The sequence below is a fragment of the Buceros rhinoceros genome, unplaced genomic scaffold, assembly GCF_000710305.1.
Source record: "Buceros rhinoceros silvestris isolate BGI_N320 unplaced genomic scaffold, ASM71030v1 scaffold18964, whole genome shotgun sequence".
Taxonomy (NCBI): domain Eukaryota; kingdom Metazoa; phylum Chordata; class Aves; order Bucerotiformes; family Bucerotidae; genus Buceros; species Buceros rhinoceros.
This window is the reverse complement of record NW_010407858.1, coordinates 16,649-34,299: the sequence shown is the minus strand read 5'-3', so window position 1 is coordinate 34,299 and position 17,651 is coordinate 16,649. Positions and strand designations below refer to the sequence as shown.

Below are 17,651 nucleotides of genomic sequence, written 5' to 3'. Positions count from 1 at the left end.
ATATTTTTCTAAAAGACAAAAGTTTAAGATATATTATTAATCTTATATTAACTGATCTACAACATTTCTGCTGGCCTTCAAAATTAGTCTCTTCAAAATGGTGCTAGTAGTGTGCGTATTCTAATTTGTGAATAATGTATACTGATTTTTTTTCTTAAGTGTAAATTACTTATTATCATGAAATACTCCCTGCAAATCCTTGAAGTAAAATACTTCCTTCCTCCTTTTCCATGAGATTGAAGATCTGAAGAAGATAAAACGTGAGCTAAGGCAACGTGTCATACAGCTGCTAGATAAGAAGCAAGTGGTGGAAAGTCAAGTGGATAAATTCAGCAGTAAAAATGATCATTTGTGTAAACTTGTAATTGGCAAACTATCTGAACTGCTGGAAAAACAATTGCTATTGAATACAGCTGATAAGAAGCTTGAGGAAACAAAGGTATCTACTTATTAGAGTTATTATTGTGCAGTGATATTTTAATGTTGTTTGCTAATATTAGGGGGAAATGTTTCTTGGGTTGGTTTTTTTTTTGACCTTTTGGGTTGAATTTCTAGCTTTCATCTCTGCTTTAAAGTGTGTTTACTGGGATGAAGGAGGAGTAGGTTCTGGCTGCTATGGTATTTAAGTGTAGCAAAGTTAAAGGATTAAAATCACACTTGCAGAAGTGTTTTGATTTTTCAGGATAATGGAAAATAGCATTCTATGCACATGCTATTATGCAATTTAGTAGCAGTGGTGAGATGGGAGAAAGCATTTAGTGTAACTATATATTTATTTCTTTAGCCCCTAGGTATAGTTAAATTGTTCCTGTTTTCAGAAGTTTCTTGGTGAGACCGTTCTGGGAAACTGTACCCTGTGTTTCCTTTTTCATTCACTCACATATTCACTCAGCTATTACTATTTTGCTTGCATCTAAATATAAAACTTTTAATTGATTCTCTTCTAGATTAAGTTTATTGTTACTAATAGTAAGTTTTTAGCCTAGTCAAACTAGAAAACGTATGAAATGCTCCTTTGGACTAGAACAGGTGAGCTAAAATGCTGTATTTGTATTAGTGATTATAAAAAAAAAATGCATCTCTTGCTCTTTTTTTTTTTTTTTTTAATGGTAGATTCAAATTTGACACCAGCACAACAAGATAAAGCATCTGGAACACACAGTGAAAACACTAAAATCTGTGAGTTAAACATAATATATGTAGTTATGAAATCAGGTCATTTCCTCAGTAAGTTAATACTTGTACAAGTGAATTTTATTTGCTTTGTTTTTGCCAATAACAGACAAGTTTTGCCAATAACAGACAAGTTATAGAACGGATAAACATATCTGTTTTCATTTGTAGTTCTCTGTCTCTAGATAGATGGGAATCTATTTCTGTTTTACAACTAGCCTGTAATGATTTTGCTTTTGAGAATCTTAATTTTTTTTTTTACAAGATTGCATATAATTCTTTTGAATACCTTGTAAAACTTGCAACACAAGTAGTAACATTTTGTCTTTAAAATTTTTATCTTCATATTCTGGCTTTGTTAAGGTGTAACAATACCGTTGGAATCTTCTGAAATGCACACGATGTTGTAACTGTAGAAATATATGCCAATGTTAGATTAACATCTGAATGTATTGTGAAGTCATTCACTTGCTTCCAGTATAAATTGATAGAGAATTTTTTTATGTGTTCAAGATAATATTTTCTTACTATGATTTAAAGATTTGTCTCAAATTTCAGGGGATGGGAGGGGTCGCCTTTTCTCTCCTGTGTAAAGTATTTGAGCTTATGCCACAGTTCTGCAAAGAACCACCACTAGGAAAAAAACACTCTGACTATGTAGAGCTTACTGCTCAATTACCCTGGAAAGATTTTGATTCTTCGGCCATAGAGTTTGGGATTTGACAGCTAGGTTCACTGAGAGATTTAGATAACTTATAACTTCTCAAGGATTTGAAAAGTTTCCACATGTGTCTTAACAAAAATAATACATTTGCAGAGTTTAGTAATCCCTAGGTACTTAAACTTCATGAGTGCAGGTATTTTCATTAGATTGTAATGGGGAGGGATTTGTTGTGCAATTTTGAACTTTCAAATTGCAGCTCATCTTCAGAATTTGTTTTAGGCCCCTACATGACTTCCTGTGTTTCAACTATACTTATTTACATGTTAATTTGTTTCCACTTCAAAAATCACCTTTCATAGATCTTCAGCATGGTGGCCTAGTTTTTCTTATTTAAAAATTCATTAGCTATTCCAATACAAATCTACTTAATTGTGTTCCTTAGTTTTGAATAGGTATATTCCAAATCAATTAATACTTAGCTTTTATGTCCTTCTCTGTTCTAATAAATCCATTTTAGAAGGACATTCAGGCATATTCTGCAATATAATAAAAATGAGAAAATACTGACATTCAGAAGTTACTTTAAAGTATTAAATGGATTTTTGTTTTATTTACATATCTGCTTCATCTTTGTTTTGAAGATGTTTATCTATTTTACACTGAAGTATCATTCATTACCAAAGTTCTGTTTCAGTGAATGAATTCTCTTGGTTTTGCACATGCAGGTTATTTTACAAACAGAAGTCTTGAAGAAGGCTTGATACCTTTATTAAGACATTGGAAGAGATAGAGACTACTATTAAAGTGAGACTGAGAATTTGCTGAATGTATTTAGAAACACATTTTCAAGTCCTAAGCAAGCCTCTACTTGTGGCAGCATGTCAAAAAAAATTTCATCCATCCAGGTGAGCTTGGAAAACATTTTGGAAGAGGAGGAAGGGATCTATTAAAATATGGGTTTATCTTATGCTAAATTGCCAAAGCCGTAATTAACAGGAAGAAAAATAAATTGATTATAAACAGAGGAATGCATAAGATGGGTATGGACAAACAGTGTGAACTTAACTCCTGCTTTACGCTGCCTGCATGTATATCACTTTAAATGGTTGCTGACATTAAGTAATTGTTAACATGATTGTCAGTATCATTTGTCATAGACATTTGCCATTCAATAAACTCGTATTTTAGAAAATGTTACCTATATCTGGCCTTCAATATTAAGTAGTATGTATGTATGGTATTGACTGTCTTGAGGTCACTAGGTTGAAGGTTTATTAAATCTTTTATAGAAATTTCCAAACCAGATATAGTAAGAAAGCGCATCAAGTTTTGTTTCTTTACTTTAATCTTGTATCTCCTTATTCATTAAGGGAGACAGTTCTGATCCAGAAGTTTTGAAAAGATTGAAAGAATATGAAGAACTTAAGTCAACACTGAAAAATTATGAGCGCTATGTGGCAGAAATTCAGGGTAATTTAAAGGTTTTAACAGCTGAGAGAGACAAAATTTTCAATCTTTATGAACAGGTAATTTTATTTATACTTGTATGATTAATTAAAGTAACAAGGTGATGTGCAAGAATTTTTTTTAGTAATAGAAAAAAATGCACAGTTTTTGTTTAAAAAGTAGAAATAAATAGTCACGGAAATTCTGCAATTTGAATCTGTCAGTTAAATAAAAAGTTTGTAAGTGCTGTCCAGAGTTAAGAATCCTTTCCTGAGTCAAAGAATGTATGCACAAATCATTACTTCATCTTTGATATTGCACAGTTTCTGAGATGCTCTGTCTTACCAGCCATATGCTACAGTAATACCTATTCCATATTTCTGTTATGGTGCTGTTTTTAAAAACAGGCACAAGAAGAGGTTTCCCGACTTCGTCAGGAAGTTATCAAGTGCTCCAGCACTCCTAAAAATACTGTGAGAGCTCAAGCTGTGTTAAGACATTTGGAGATAGAAAGAGATACAGCACTGTCAGATTTCCGAAGGATGGCTACAGAACGTGATAGCCTCAGGGAGCAGTTAAAGGTTTGATTCTACGTCCCCCATCCCAGGTTATTTTAACATGAAAACTACTTAATAGTGTACTTAAAGTTGCTAAACATTTCTTTTCCAATACAGAGAGTTCATAGCATTGCATGTCTGTGGTGAGTTCAGACTTGTTCTGTATGTGACTTTGTTGTTATTCGATACAGATTTCCCAAGAGAGTGCGTTTCGTGAAAAGGCTCACTTGGAACAGAGAATTGAAGACCTAGAGACTACTGTTCAAAATGTAAGGGAAAAGAATTATTTATGGAATTGTAAATGTCGTACAGGTGATGTTCATGGTTAATCCTGCAGGATCAACCTGACTGCTTTCCATCAGGAAACAAGAGGCTGAGAGCAGCGGGTGTTATTTACCTAGACTGTTGCAAGACTTTCGACACTGTTACCCACAGTGTTCTTATATCCAGATTTGGATGTTAGGGTCTGGATGGCTGGGCAGCTTGGTGGGAAAAATTTGATTGGATGGTCATCTTATCAGGAGGCAATTTGTTTGGCCTGGAGACTTGTTAGTGTGGAGCACCAGAGAGGTTTGTTCTGAGGCCTGTTTAACATTGAGTGACCTGAAGGAGGCAACAGAATGAATGCTCACAAAGTTTGCAGATGACACCAAATCAGGGAAACCTGTTAATAAATTCAAGAGTGGGGCTGTCATCCGCAGAGACCAAGACAGATAATAAGAATGTACAACAGGAACCTTATGAAGTCCAACAAGGATGAATGCCAAGTTCTGAATTTAGGAAGAAGAGCCACTGGCTGGCACCAGTACAAGTTGGGGACTAATAGGTTTGGGAGCAGCTCTCCTGAAAATTCAGGGCCTGGAGGCCCTGATGATACAGCAAGCTGTAAATGAGTGAGCAATATGCAATGGTGGTGAAGAAGGGACAAGTATATACAAAGGAGTGCAGTAGGCTGTGTGAACAGAACACAGCCATTAGCTCAAAGGAAGTGGTTGTCCCCCATTACAGAGCACTTGTTAGACCACATCTGGAATATACTGCATCCAGTTTTGCCCCCACAGTACAAGAAACGCATTGCCAAACTGGAGTGAGTTTAATGGAGAACTCCACAAAACCTGGGGCTGGAACATTTTTCCTATGAGAGGAGGCTGGTGGAACTGGGCTTGTTTCACCTGGAGTAGAGATGGCTTAAGGGGAGCCTAAGTCCTACCTGCCGGTATTCATCAAGATGTCAGAAACGGGCTTTTCACAGCAGTGCATGCTGGAAGGATGAGCAGCAATGTGCATCAGTTGAAGTGAGAAGGGTTCAGGCTGAATACAACGAAATATTTCTTTCCCATCGGGACAGTTAAACAGTTCCCAGCCCTGGAGGTTTTCAAGACCAGACTGAAAAAAGCCCTGAGCAACCTGACCTCAGAGCTCTGAGCAGGAGTTTAGACTAGAGACTTCCTGGAGTCCATTCCAATGTGAATTACCTTATGTTGTAAGCCCTAAAACCAAATGTCATTGTACTATTCTGCAAGTCCTATTTAATATGGTTTAAGTTATTTGTCTGTGCAATTGTTTACTAACATGTGGCACTAAAATAGAAAATGAAAACATTAATAAAATGAATATAAATCTTAAATATATTTAGTCTTGGTAGAACTTGATTTTTAAACAGATTAATGTTGATTTCTGTAGTGTATCTCTCGTCTAGATCTTGTGGTTATGAATTCTGGTTCATTTTCTTTTTCCCTTTCAGTTTTAAATACTACCAAGCTTATTAGTTCCAAGTATTATAATATTAAACTGAGTGCATCTGTGATGAAGCCTTAAGTAGCTCTGAGAACTGAGGAGTAAATTAGCTTTAATCACATGCTTGACATATGATGTGTAGTGAATATTGGGAATAGTCCTGTTTTAGGTACATCATCCTATTTCTTGAGTTCATTTGGTACCCTTTGAGGGTGATACATTAATATGAAATTCATAGTACTAGTATTGAAAAAATTACTAGGTACCAGAGGCTTGCTGACTTACTCTTTTGAGGTCAGACCTTTGAAATTAGTGCTGAAAGAATCAGTAAATGAGGAGAGAGATGAGATGAGAATTTTTAAAAGAGCCATTTCAAATAATTTAGAAAGGACAGTTCTTTGAATGTTAAGTGTAAGCATTTTAATAAAGAAACGCTTCTTCCTTTAAACTGGAGATTTCAGACTGGCTTTGCTGGAGTCTGCAAGAGGTTTTGGACCTGTTCTTTCTTCTAGGTACAGACCTAAAGGCCTCAGGTGGTAACTTGGCCGTATAGTTCTTTGTGCAAGTGTTGTACAGAGATTTCTCTATCCAGTTATCAGCATAGCCATATATAATTTAACAGAGGCCTGAAGCCATCATTGGTAGCGTTGTATGCCAAACTGGGATTTCTCCCTTCATAAACTTGTAATAATGTTTTCTGTTATGTTATTTTACACTAAAAACTTCTAATGTTGATCAATGCCAAATATTTTTGTCCTTGGGCATAATTCCAACCTAAAATTTGCATTAATAAATGAAAATATTCCCAGAGATCTGAAAGACAGGAAGTTGATTGTCCTTCAAAGGCAAATAACATTCAAAGTGAAAATAACATTTCAGCTCTTTGCCAACTACCTTCAGTAGATTTGGAGTTGGGCCCCGAGTAAGTGAGATACTTGGACGTTTCCTCTTCAGTAAAAGATTTGTGCTAAAAACAGAGTAGAATTTGAATTAATAAGAGAAAGTCTATATATAAATCAGCTGCTTTTTTTTTTTTGCTATTAATGTTTAATTATATTTACAGCTAGACAGTGAACGGTTAGAACAGATGTCCAAAGTGGCATTAATGAAAGACTGCATTGATTCTCTGGAAACCGAGATGAAAAGATTGGCAAGAAGAGCACTGGACTCTGAAACTGAGCGGAGCCATCAGCAAGCTGAATGTGTTTCACTTAGGTAAGTAAAAATAGATAATTGCATTAGTTTGACAAGTAATGTCAGCCTATGTTAATTGGTTTTCTTAACTGTTACGTAGCTGAAAGGCAAAGGAATTTACTGTAGTTGTTCTTATGAGCCATTCTTTTTGGAACGAAATTGTTTTCCTCATTGCTTATTTATATGTAAATGTTCCTGGCTGGTTCATATAATGATATGCTGAAAACCATCTTCAGTGAAAAAGTAAAAATTCACCCTGGCTTAGAGTTAGGAGCTTTCTGTTAGAGGCTACAGGGATTGATGTGTTTTGGTAAACTGTACGTGAATTAAAAAAAAATTAAATTATTTTTATAGAGGCAAGCAAACATGCATAAACAAATGAGTGTCATGTAGTTAGTTTCAAATATCCTTTTCTTTGTCTTGGAGCTTTTGTGTGAGAGGAAATACAACTGTATAGGGTTGTGACCTCCTGCTCAACTGGAGTTCCTAACCATGTTCAGAAGCATGGAGGTGGGACTAGACTCAGTTGAAGCCTTTAGGGAAGAAAGCATAGGTCAGCGAGTGCAAACTAAAAAAAGGATAGTTTACTGGCTGGTGGGAAAGATCAATCACGTGTGAAGTTTTGTGGGGAGAGCTACGGAGGACCAGATCACAGGCTGAACTAAGCTGTGGAGTGAACAGACTGCAAGGGAAGGCACTGTGTGTGACTTTTTCCTCTTGTATTTCCTTAAATGCAATTCAGTTAGGCAAACACTCTCCTAAACCTACGTGTCCTTACTAGTGACTGGTGCAGCCCATGCATGGGTGCTGTCGTTTTTCTGTTGTATTTTGGTCGGTGGGAATGCTGTGTGCTAGTGTGCAATATTGTACTGGCCCACAATTAAGGATTTTTAAGGATACTGTGATTTCTAGAATAACAGGATTCCTTTGCAAATCCAGTCCTGAGTAATTGCTGCTTTCTAATAAACGAATACTGTAAAAACTGGGTTGTTGAAGATTAGTTGCTGCTACTAAAATATCTTTTCCCACCCCAAACCAGGCTGATAGTTCTGTTTCCTCAACAGTTTGAGAATCATTAATACCTACTCCATGATTTGGACTTATGTCTTGGGTATAGCTTGAAATAGGTCAGGCATTCCAACGTATGTCCCAAGTGATTATTTTTATTTAAACAATTTTTTTGTTTACAGGCTTTTATGTTGTTGTAAAGAATTCTTCTTACGATTCTGTGATTCTTTACAGGAGAATTCAGATTTTAATACCCAGATATTAAGGTTAACATAAATAAAATATCCCAAATGATGTGAAAGATACAGAATAATTTCATGTTCTCCTAACTTTTGCAATTTTAGTGACATTTCAGAAAGGAAAAAAATGTCTGAATTCTTCCTGTTTAATGCCGCTGCTTTTTCAGGTTATTCAATGAAAAGACAGAACAGAGTCTTTTGGAGACTGAGCAAAACCTTGTTAAGAAAAAGTATGAAATGCAGCTTGCCCAAGAGAAAATAAGGTGTTTGGATGAAAAAATTGGTGAGTGACAGAAACAATTTTTGTAATAACATTCAACAGACTAATTGATACGTTACTGTTTTTTCTTTTTTTTTCCCTTATGGGTTGAAAGAAAAAGTGAATGCAAATAAATATACTTTTGACAGTTTTAACACTTCAAGTGCATAACATTTGTTTTCTTTAACTATTAGATAGTTTCTGCATTTTAAAATTATGTAAAACAGGTTTTGCAAGTAAGTTTCAGGGACAATATGTACTGTCAGCTGAACAATGTGTGTTGGTACCAATCAAGGTGCAGTGTCTGAGCACATCAGTTGTATTTGTGATCCACTAGAGCAGTGGTAGCTCTTCTCAGCTCTGTAAGATGATGGTGATGGAATCAGGAAAACAATTTTTTGTAGTATATATCCTATTTTGTATGTTGCATCTTTTTATGTTATGGGAGTAAAGGAGGTGGATGCAGGAATTGTTGTTCCTGTAGTGCCAATGAATGTGTTAACACTTCCAAAATTACAACTGTATTGTGTTAGAAGTTTTCTTACTATTTTCTAGAGATGCAGTTGACATAATCAAATGCAGTGCTGAATTTGTGATGGGAAGATAAAGCTAGCCTATAGCTAATTACATCTAATGCTAGAGCTGACAAATGCTATTAAAATATCTTGTTTTCTGTTAATTACAAATTTCAAACTCTGGTTATTTTGATTTAAATAATTCGAGATGAACATTTAATTCAAATGAATAAGCATTTCATTCAAAATGAACTTAATGGGGTTTTTTTTTATGTTTTGGCTAAGCCACACCTGAGAATGCTAGAGAAAAAGATGTTTTGTCCACATTTAAAACAACATACGTGGATTTTAAAGTCCAATACTCCAGGTACAGTCAAGTAGGAACCTACTGTGTAGGTGTGGGAAGAGAATGTACTTGGGAGAAGAAAGTTGAGAGGTTTTAACTGCAGGATCAATAAGGAGAGGATACTGAGATTACAGTTTGGATGAGGTAGCATAATCCCAGTGAAATAGGAAGGAGTGGTAAAGTTAATAATGAACCAGGAGTCAAGTGAAGAACAGGGATATTGGCTGAACAAGAGTTTGCGATAAGGAGGATTGGTTGTCAGAGGAGACTAAGTACGAAACATTGACATCTGGAGTCAGTGAATGGTGAAACAGTGTGGATGTGGCACCAGAGAAAGCTGGGGCAATGCAATAAATCAGAAACTGAAAATTACTGAAGTGTGGGTAGGAGTGAAGAATGATCAGAGACAATCAGTGGGGAGAGCTAGTGTGCTGTGGTTAAAGAGACTGAAAAGATCTTTAAAATAGTTCGTAGATTGTGGGTAGGACTTGAGCTATTGGACATGCTCCATGACTAGAACCTGTGAGCAGCTATACACATAGAATGTTTAGGACTTGGACAATAATGCTAAAAGCAGGAGAAAGATTGGAAGTGAAGGGAGATTGACATGGGAAGTGTGGATTTATGAATTTAGTATTAGTAGGGAAGGAGTCTAGGATGAGAAACTTTTAGGCTTGGGCCTGACCAGAGTGAGTGAGAGAGGATGAGCAGCTAATGGTATCTTCTTGGAGAGGTAGAATTGGAGAAGATGGGAAGAAATTGTGTGTGCCCTCTAGAGAACCTTTTCCATTTTTGGAGTCTGGAATGGAACTAGGGATTTCCGAGTCTTGTGTTATCTTCTCTTGCCAGTAAAATAATGTAGAAGTGGCTAAGTATCTCTTTCCAGTGCTTGTCCGCAGAGAGAACAGCAGTATAGCCCCTGGACACGTGATGGAACTCCAAGTTGTGATTTTTATCTTTCATGCAAGTTAAGTAATATTCAGAGACTTAAGAAGTTGGGAATGTCAGTCTTAAGGTTGTCTAGTAAAGCAAGCTTGTCTGTCAGATTTTCTCCTTAGCTGAAAATACAGTGCATAAAGCAGGTAATTGCAGAAAGAAAGCACAAACTATTAAAACTGTTAAATACTATTATGCAGTGTTTTATACTATTACTGTCTGTACATTAGAATTTTGGGGTGATTTACGACCAAACTTTCCAGAATTCCTCACTAAATATACGAGTTACCTATTTTCAGAGTGCCTGATTTGTGACTTTAGTTATTAATTTTCAGAAAAAAGGTTGAGCACTCACAACTGTAGCACCAGTCCATGGTTGGTTTTTTGAACATGTAATACTTTCTATCCTGAAAGTTTAGGTAACAGTTTGGACATGATAATGCCAAATAACCATATAGCAAAAATAATCATAACCCAAAATAATCATATAGCATTTTCAGTTGATCTTTGTGCCCCCAATCCTTTTATGTAAAATAGAGAAAACACTTAGAATGGTTGAGGTTGGAGGGCACCTCTGAAGGTCATCTTGTCCAATCCCCCTTCTCAAGCAGGGCCACCTAGAGCTAGCTTCCCAGGACTGTGTCTAGGTGGCTTTTGAATATCTTCAAGGAAGAAGAGTCTGTAACCTCCCTGGGCAACCTGTTTCAGTGCTCCATCACCCTCAAAGGGAAAAATGTTTCCTAATATTCTGAGGGAGCCTCTTGTGTTTCAGTTTGTGCCCCTTACTTTTTGTCCTGCCACTGGGCGCAAATGAAAAGGGCCTGGCTCTGTCCTCTTTGCACTCTTCCTTCAGGTACTAGAAGATCTCCCCCTAAGCCTTTTCCAGGCTAAAATAGTCCCAGCTCTTTCAGCTTATCCTCATAGGAGAGATGCTGCAGTCACTCAATCATCTTCATGGCTCTTCATTGGACTGTCTCCAGTATGTTCCTGTCTCTCTTGTACTAGGAAGCCCAGAATTGGACCCAGCCCTCCAGGTGTGTCTCACCAGTGCTGAGTTAGAGGGGAAGGATCACCTCCCTGGACTAGCTGGCAATATTTTTATTAATGCAGCCCAGGAGTCCATTAGCCTTCTTTGCAGCAAGGGCACGTGGGTGGCTCCTGTTCAGTGTGGTCTTCACCAGGACCCCCAGTTTTCCTGCCAAGCTGCTTTCCAGCTTGTGTACTGGTGCATAGGGTTGTTTGTACCCAAGTGCAAGTCTTTGCACTTCCATGAGGTTTGTGTCAGCCCCTTTCTGCAGCCTGTCTAGGTCCCTCTGGATGACAGCATGACTCTGGTGTATCAGCCATTCTTCCCGGTTTTGCATCATCAGGAAAATTCCTGATGGTGTCCTCTGCCCCATCAACCAGATCATCAATGGAGATGTAAAACAGGACTGGATGCAATATTAACCCCGGGGCACACCACTAGTTACCAGCCTGAAAATATGGAGTGGAAATTTGAGTGCCTTTCATCTTGTGTTTTGAAATAGGGAGATGTTGTGTGGAAAAAAATATAGAATGTGAATATATGCTATGATGTTCCTGAAAGACTGAGCTACAGATCATTTTACTTTGCATGTTTTATCTCCTGGAAGTGATTAATAACTATCATTCAATAAGCCAAATTACACTGATATTTAAAGAGTAATTTGCAGCCTACGTGGTTTTTGTGAGATGTAAGGTTCACTGTAAGAAGAGTTTCTGTGGTTCTTCTCTCTGAATGCAGTGTATGTAGATCATATAAGGAATGATTGACCATTTAAAGGTAAATGTAGTGTGTAACACCTTATTAGCTGCATGAAGATAGGGAGAGACATCTCTTAGAGTTTGATTTTGTAGCGAGTAGATTGTTTTATTTATTATTATCTTTGCAATTTTTAAATGGTGTTGAATTTTATAAATGCATTACTCTTAATTCACTTTTACATAAGGTTCATTTAAATAAGAAAAGGATTTCAGAAAAACTGGCTAATATCAGGATATCAAGCTCTTTTATTTCATCAGTCGTTACACACTGCAGTCTACATATTGATCTATTGTAATTCTGTTTAAGCTTTTATTGTTATAAGACCTGAAAAGTTCTTTTTAATGATCTAGACATTGGCTGTTTAAAGACAGATTTGTTTTGAGCCAAATAATTTAAGGCCTTGATCCAAGGAAGAATGCAGTTCTTTGAGTATTAGTTGGATTATTTATATGTTTCGGAAAGGTACTTGCTTCAGTGTTTTCTTGAAGGGAATCTTTTGCCATGTTCTTTTATGCTTTAGGAGTGTATCAACATAATTTTTATTTTAAATGGTTTGAATTAATAAAAATGGGACCTTTCTGCTTGTGTTTAGATAACTTTTCACGACAAAGCCTCCTACAACAAGAGGAGATCTGTGCTTTGAAAGAAACAGTTGCACAACTTCATAAAGAGAAAGCAACTTTGCAAGATTATGTGGAAGAAGGAAAAGAGCAGATTGCTTTTTTTGAGGAAAGCCTGTCAGTTAAAGTATGTTCTAACAAGCAAATAGTCACATAATTACAAAAGATAAATAGGGGAAGGATCTGTTGGATCATCACACCTGTCTTATCTTGGTATCCGCAATAGTCCTCAGTGCTGAACTAGTTCTGCTCCTGTTTCAAGGCAATAATAAAACTCATGTTGACTTCAACAGCAATAGGTTTGAGCAGTGTTGAGCATCTCATATTTGGTGTTTTGTATGGTTCATACTTATCAAGAAAGGAGACTTAATTACTTGAAGTGGAGAAGAGTAAACAAAATATTTTATTGGCTAATTTATCATAAAATTTAGCCTTGTGTTCCACTGATGTTAGAGATGCAGAGCAACCAATAATATTGCCCTTACTGTCATTGAAGAAGCGTTATATTTGTGTCACCTTAAGGTACTAGAGTACCTGAGAAAATTGCATTAGTTTATTGCACAGTGTGATTTCAAACTGTAGATAATGAAGCTGCTTAGTTCTGAACCATTGTTTTGCATTTCAGCTTCAGTCATCTGGATGTTTAGTTTATCCTAAATAAAAAAAGTACATTTAAATGTTGTGGTTTTTAACTCAAGAATTTGCACTGATTTTTAACAAAGTCTTAAAAGATATTGCAGGATGGGCTATAATCATCTTGCCACGAGCACTAATTTGCACTTTAAAAACTGTAAAATGGTGTCTAGGTTAGAGAAGAGATGGCTGTAGGTCACCTCTCTTGCGTCTCCAGGGGAAGACATGTCCTTACCCTGCCTATGCTTCTTTTAATATCTCATCCAAAGACAATGCAGCAAAATTATAAACTTTGTGATAAATTTTGTGCTACCTTCTTTATGGAAATGCGGTGACAGAATTTGTGTTTTATCAATTACAAACCACCGGACTCGAGCAGTTAATTCATTGTAGAAAAGCTGTGATAATTTATATAATAGACAGAGACATCATTTAGCTTTGGCAGTGTGAGCCAAATGATACCTTCAGAACCACAGAAGACTAAAAAAATTAATTAAAGTTATCATTCTGCAGAAGATAATATTTGTTCCTTTATTTGCTAAATTAGATTATCAGAATTTTCAGCTCTAAACAGTAAGTGATGAAACTTGGAAAACCACAATCCATTTTGCATTAAATAGTTAAATTAACCAGCTAGCTGAATAAAAGGAAAATATAAATAATCTTAGGGTTGTTTTTTTTTTTCCATTTTTACTAAGGAGTGGTGAGAGTTTTATTTTAATTTTGTTTTTCTTTTCAAGGAGAAAATAATTGCAGACTTCAAGATTCTGATTTCTGAGTTGGAGCATTCCACAAAGTAAGGATAAAATGTCAAAATTTATATTAATTTATAACATTAACTCAAAAATTGAATCATAGGATGTGCTAAGGTAGAATTATTTTTTTTTACTTTATTAATTATTGAAGTGTTACAGCTTTGTTTCATGACTTGCAAACTTAACCACTGAAAAAGCTATCATTTGTATCATGTTGGGCAGTATTGTCATACCTGAAGTGTTTATTGTTTGCTCTGTAGAAAATCTGCTGAAGCACTCTGTGTCCGTGAGAAAGATATCACCAGTTTGCATCAACAGCTACAAGAAACCAGCAAAGAGCTTGCACAGACTAACAAGAACAGAGAATCATTAGCTCAGGAGAATGACAGGTTACAAGAGCATCTCTCTAATATTAAGCAAGAAAGTCAGGTATATTTGTACAGAGAACCCTTGAATAATAAGGAAAATTGTGTATTTTTCAAGTAATGCATGGAATTGTTGGGCCCTCATCTGAAGTAAATCTGAAAGCTAGTTTTTAAAATAAATTTTCAGAGACTGATTTATCCCTTATTGCTCAGCTCACTTGTATAAAGAGGACCTGCTATTCTTATTTAATGGTTTGGATGTTTATCTTGAGGAAGAACTAATTAATGTTTTGTCTTTTTTCTTTAGCTTCATGTAAAAACACTGTGGCAGTTATAACTATTGCTTATAGGGAAAAGTACTATAAAGGAGTCAGCAAGTATTTCTTATACTGTGCTGGGACTGGCCCAGAGCCCTTACAAGCTTATAACTTGAAAGTGACTGATAATGTAACGCAGTACACATTTTAATAAGGTTCAAAACTTTATTAAGAGTATTGTATTTATTTACATTCTTTTAAAGTGGCCTTTGGATAAAAGGTGATAGAAATACTTGATTATTCATCATTGCATTGTCTACTGTGTTATTTATCTGTGTGCAGTTACTAATGAAAGTTATTAAAATACTTAAAACTGAAGTGTCATCTCATGCAGACACAATGTTCATGCATCAATGTGTTTTCCAAGCAGCTAGAAATTAAGTTTAATGCCTGTAGTAGTTCATTGCTGTGCAATATTCTGGGTTTTCCTCTTTTTGTTCAACTTCTTGCCTTCATTTAGGTTTTCTGATACTTGCTTTTTTCTCTGCACTTTACTGCTTAGGATATCTTTGAAAATACTTGCTGCTCACCTGGCTTCCTCTTCATTCTACTCTGTTCCAAAGGAGTAGATTAAATTCACCTGATTTTAACAATACAAAAGTTTTCAGTCATTAAAACTCCCTTTTACCTAAAGAAGAGTCCTCCAGAAGAAGATTCATCCCATCCCAGTTTTTAAAGTGATCAGTTTTACTGCATTATAGAGGAAGTGTAGCTAACCAGCTTAGATCAGGTGCCTAAGTCTGCACTGCAAAAATTAGGTGAGACAACTTGCGTGCTAAGAAACTCTTCTCTCAAACACACTTATCTTTTCTCTTTAGTGCCCCAGAGTAAGTTAGAGAAGTCAAGGTCCTAGTAGCTATAACTACCAAAGGTAGGTAGGTAGGTAGGTAGTGACACTAGAAACAGGGATTGCTGAAAGAGATTACTTCAGAGTCACTATTTTGAACCTTCTCTCAGAATCCCAGTTGTTACTGATGTGGTCAGCTGGTACAAAACACTAGAAGCTGTTGCTTCTAGCTGCTTTTGAAAGCTTCGTGGTTTTCTTTGCAATGCCTGGATGCTCCCCACCCCTATATTGGTTCCTGCATTTCAGTGTTCTCATAGTAATTTTTTAAGGAAGGGTGAGTTTCTGAACAGGGCAGTTCAAGACAGCCTTTGTGCAGGTTTTTTTTTTTTTCTTCTTCACTCTTCTGTTTCTCAAGCAATAGCTGGCAAAACATAGTGCATTCTCCTAATACTTGTGGCTTTATTTCTCCTGGTTAGGAGATAACCAACTTAATTAGTTAATTCCATTTTTAGCTGCCTTCTGCTTTATCAAATGTGGGATTTTAAGAGTGTAACTTATAAAAAAGAGGGAACTAACTCTGAGTCCTACTCCTTAAATGGGCAGGCTATTTTGTTATGACCACCTAGCTGCTAAATAATCCTTCTGTCTTTCTCTTCTTAACTGCTACATGCTTTTATTGACATTTTAATTCTTTTTAAGAAGAAAATTTCGCATTTTCTAAGCCAAAGATGGTAAATGTAAATATTTTTGACATTTGCAAAATTTTATTTAAAGAAATTTAAGTGGTTTAGATTTTATAAAGCCTTTTAATAACTAGTTAATAAATCCATAGGTCCTAAATACACACTAATTCTATTTTTTTTAAAGGTGCAAACAGTATACTTTAACCATATGAAACAAATCTTTCTTCGTAGGTACTATATAGAAAGATAGTAAAGTACGAGAATGAGCTTGATAATATGAAGTTGAAAGCCCAAGATTCAAACACAGATATTGTCAGGTTGAAGGGAATACTGAAGTCTAAAGTGAGTATATGGATTAAACCTGCAAATAAAAGCTGTTGTTTTAACAAAAAATGAAATTCAAACCATATTTCCATGGAATAATTTGCTTCCTAGCTGAAACTTACTTGCATTTTACTAACATGTTTCCAATAGTTTGAACAGATTTTCTTATGTTTTTGCAGCACACAAGTAAGAAAGTGTATTGCACTGTGGTTTTATATATACGTGTGTGTTTAAGAATTCACACAGTGAATAATATGGAAACTCGGGACTCTTTTGTCTTTATTACCATACATGATTAATAGTAAAAAAAAAAAATTCTGCAATGTATCGCTGTACCTCATATTTGTAATGTTAATTTACCTATTTAACAGATGTCTTTAGAGCATTATAATGCAGCCATTTTGAACAAAACACTGGTTCCTTAGAAAGTCTGTCAAAGTTTTGGAAAGAGAACATCCTGTATCATGTCATACCTGTACATGTACAGATAGCCTTATTTTGTGAAGCTTACTGTAACTTCTTAAACAAACAAGCTTTATGTGTTAGGAGAGAGAGAACTGTGAGCTTTTGGAGAATTACCACAAAGCCTGCGAACAAGGAGAAAGTTGGGAAGCAAAATGGCATCAAGCAGAAGCAGACTGTAGCTCTGTTAGACTGGCACTGATCAGCGCGGAGTTTGAGAACCGCAGACTGAAAGAGAAAATTGAGTCCCTTGAAACAGAGTTGGGACAAGTAAGTTGACATTTTTCTTCTTGAAATGCTCTGGTGGTATTTTAAGCCTGCAGCTGTTTAAAACTGTGCTTAATGCCTTTTCTCATATTTTAGAGATATTTGCTACAACGAACTGTATGGAGTTTGAGATTAATAACGTGACTAGAATTCCACTAGTCACATTTAGAAAAAAATCTTAAATAATAGCATATTTTAAAAAAGAAATTATAAATTAAAAAATGCTCCCATGTTTGGAATGACTGAAGGCATAATGTCATACACAACTGCATAGCACACCTGAAACATACCTAGATCTTTGTCACCTGTTACGTTCCTGTCCCTGCTTTTCTTGCTTCCAGCTTTTCTACCTCCTTTCTTGCCTGTTCCCACTTGAAAATCTGAAGAACTTAAATGGGAATGCACGGCATGGCTTTGGAAACATGTTACAAACATATAAACTACCTTCTGGTTTGGGGTTGTTAGGAGTTTTTGTTGCCGATCATCTCTGTTTCCTGAATATCGCACAGGCTACTGAGGGCTACCCGTGCACATTAAATACTGAAGAGGCACTGAACAGCTGCTGGTCAGAAAGGGGT

The 17,651-nt window shown here is 36.0% G+C and overlaps 1 protein-coding gene across 1 annotated transcript in view; it reads left to right on the top strand.

The window, feature by feature from the left end:
- Positions 1-235: 235 nt before the first annotated feature.
- LOC104492154 (testis-specific gene 10 protein-like) overlaps positions 236-17,651 on the top strand; it is a gene marked incomplete at both ends in the record, with an annotated part of 25,910 nt that continues 8,494 nt past the window's right edge. The window contains 11 exons of the mRNA XM_010134668.1: positions 236-439; positions 3,208-3,363; positions 3,691-3,864; positions 4,032-4,109; positions 6,641-6,792; positions 8,186-8,301; positions 12,453-12,607; positions 13,854-13,909; positions 14,129-14,297; positions 16,252-16,362; positions 16,891-17,076. Of these exons, the coding sequence (XP_010132970.1) occupies positions 236-439; positions 3,208-3,363; positions 3,691-3,864; positions 4,032-4,109; positions 6,641-6,792; positions 8,186-8,301; positions 12,453-12,607; positions 13,854-13,909; positions 14,129-14,297; positions 16,252-16,362; positions 16,891-17,076 (1,557 nt within the window). The remainder of the gene's footprint in view (positions 440-3,207; positions 3,364-3,690; positions 3,865-4,031; positions 4,110-6,640; positions 6,793-8,185; positions 8,302-12,452; positions 12,608-13,853; positions 13,910-14,128; positions 14,298-16,251; positions 16,363-16,890; positions 17,077-17,651) is intronic.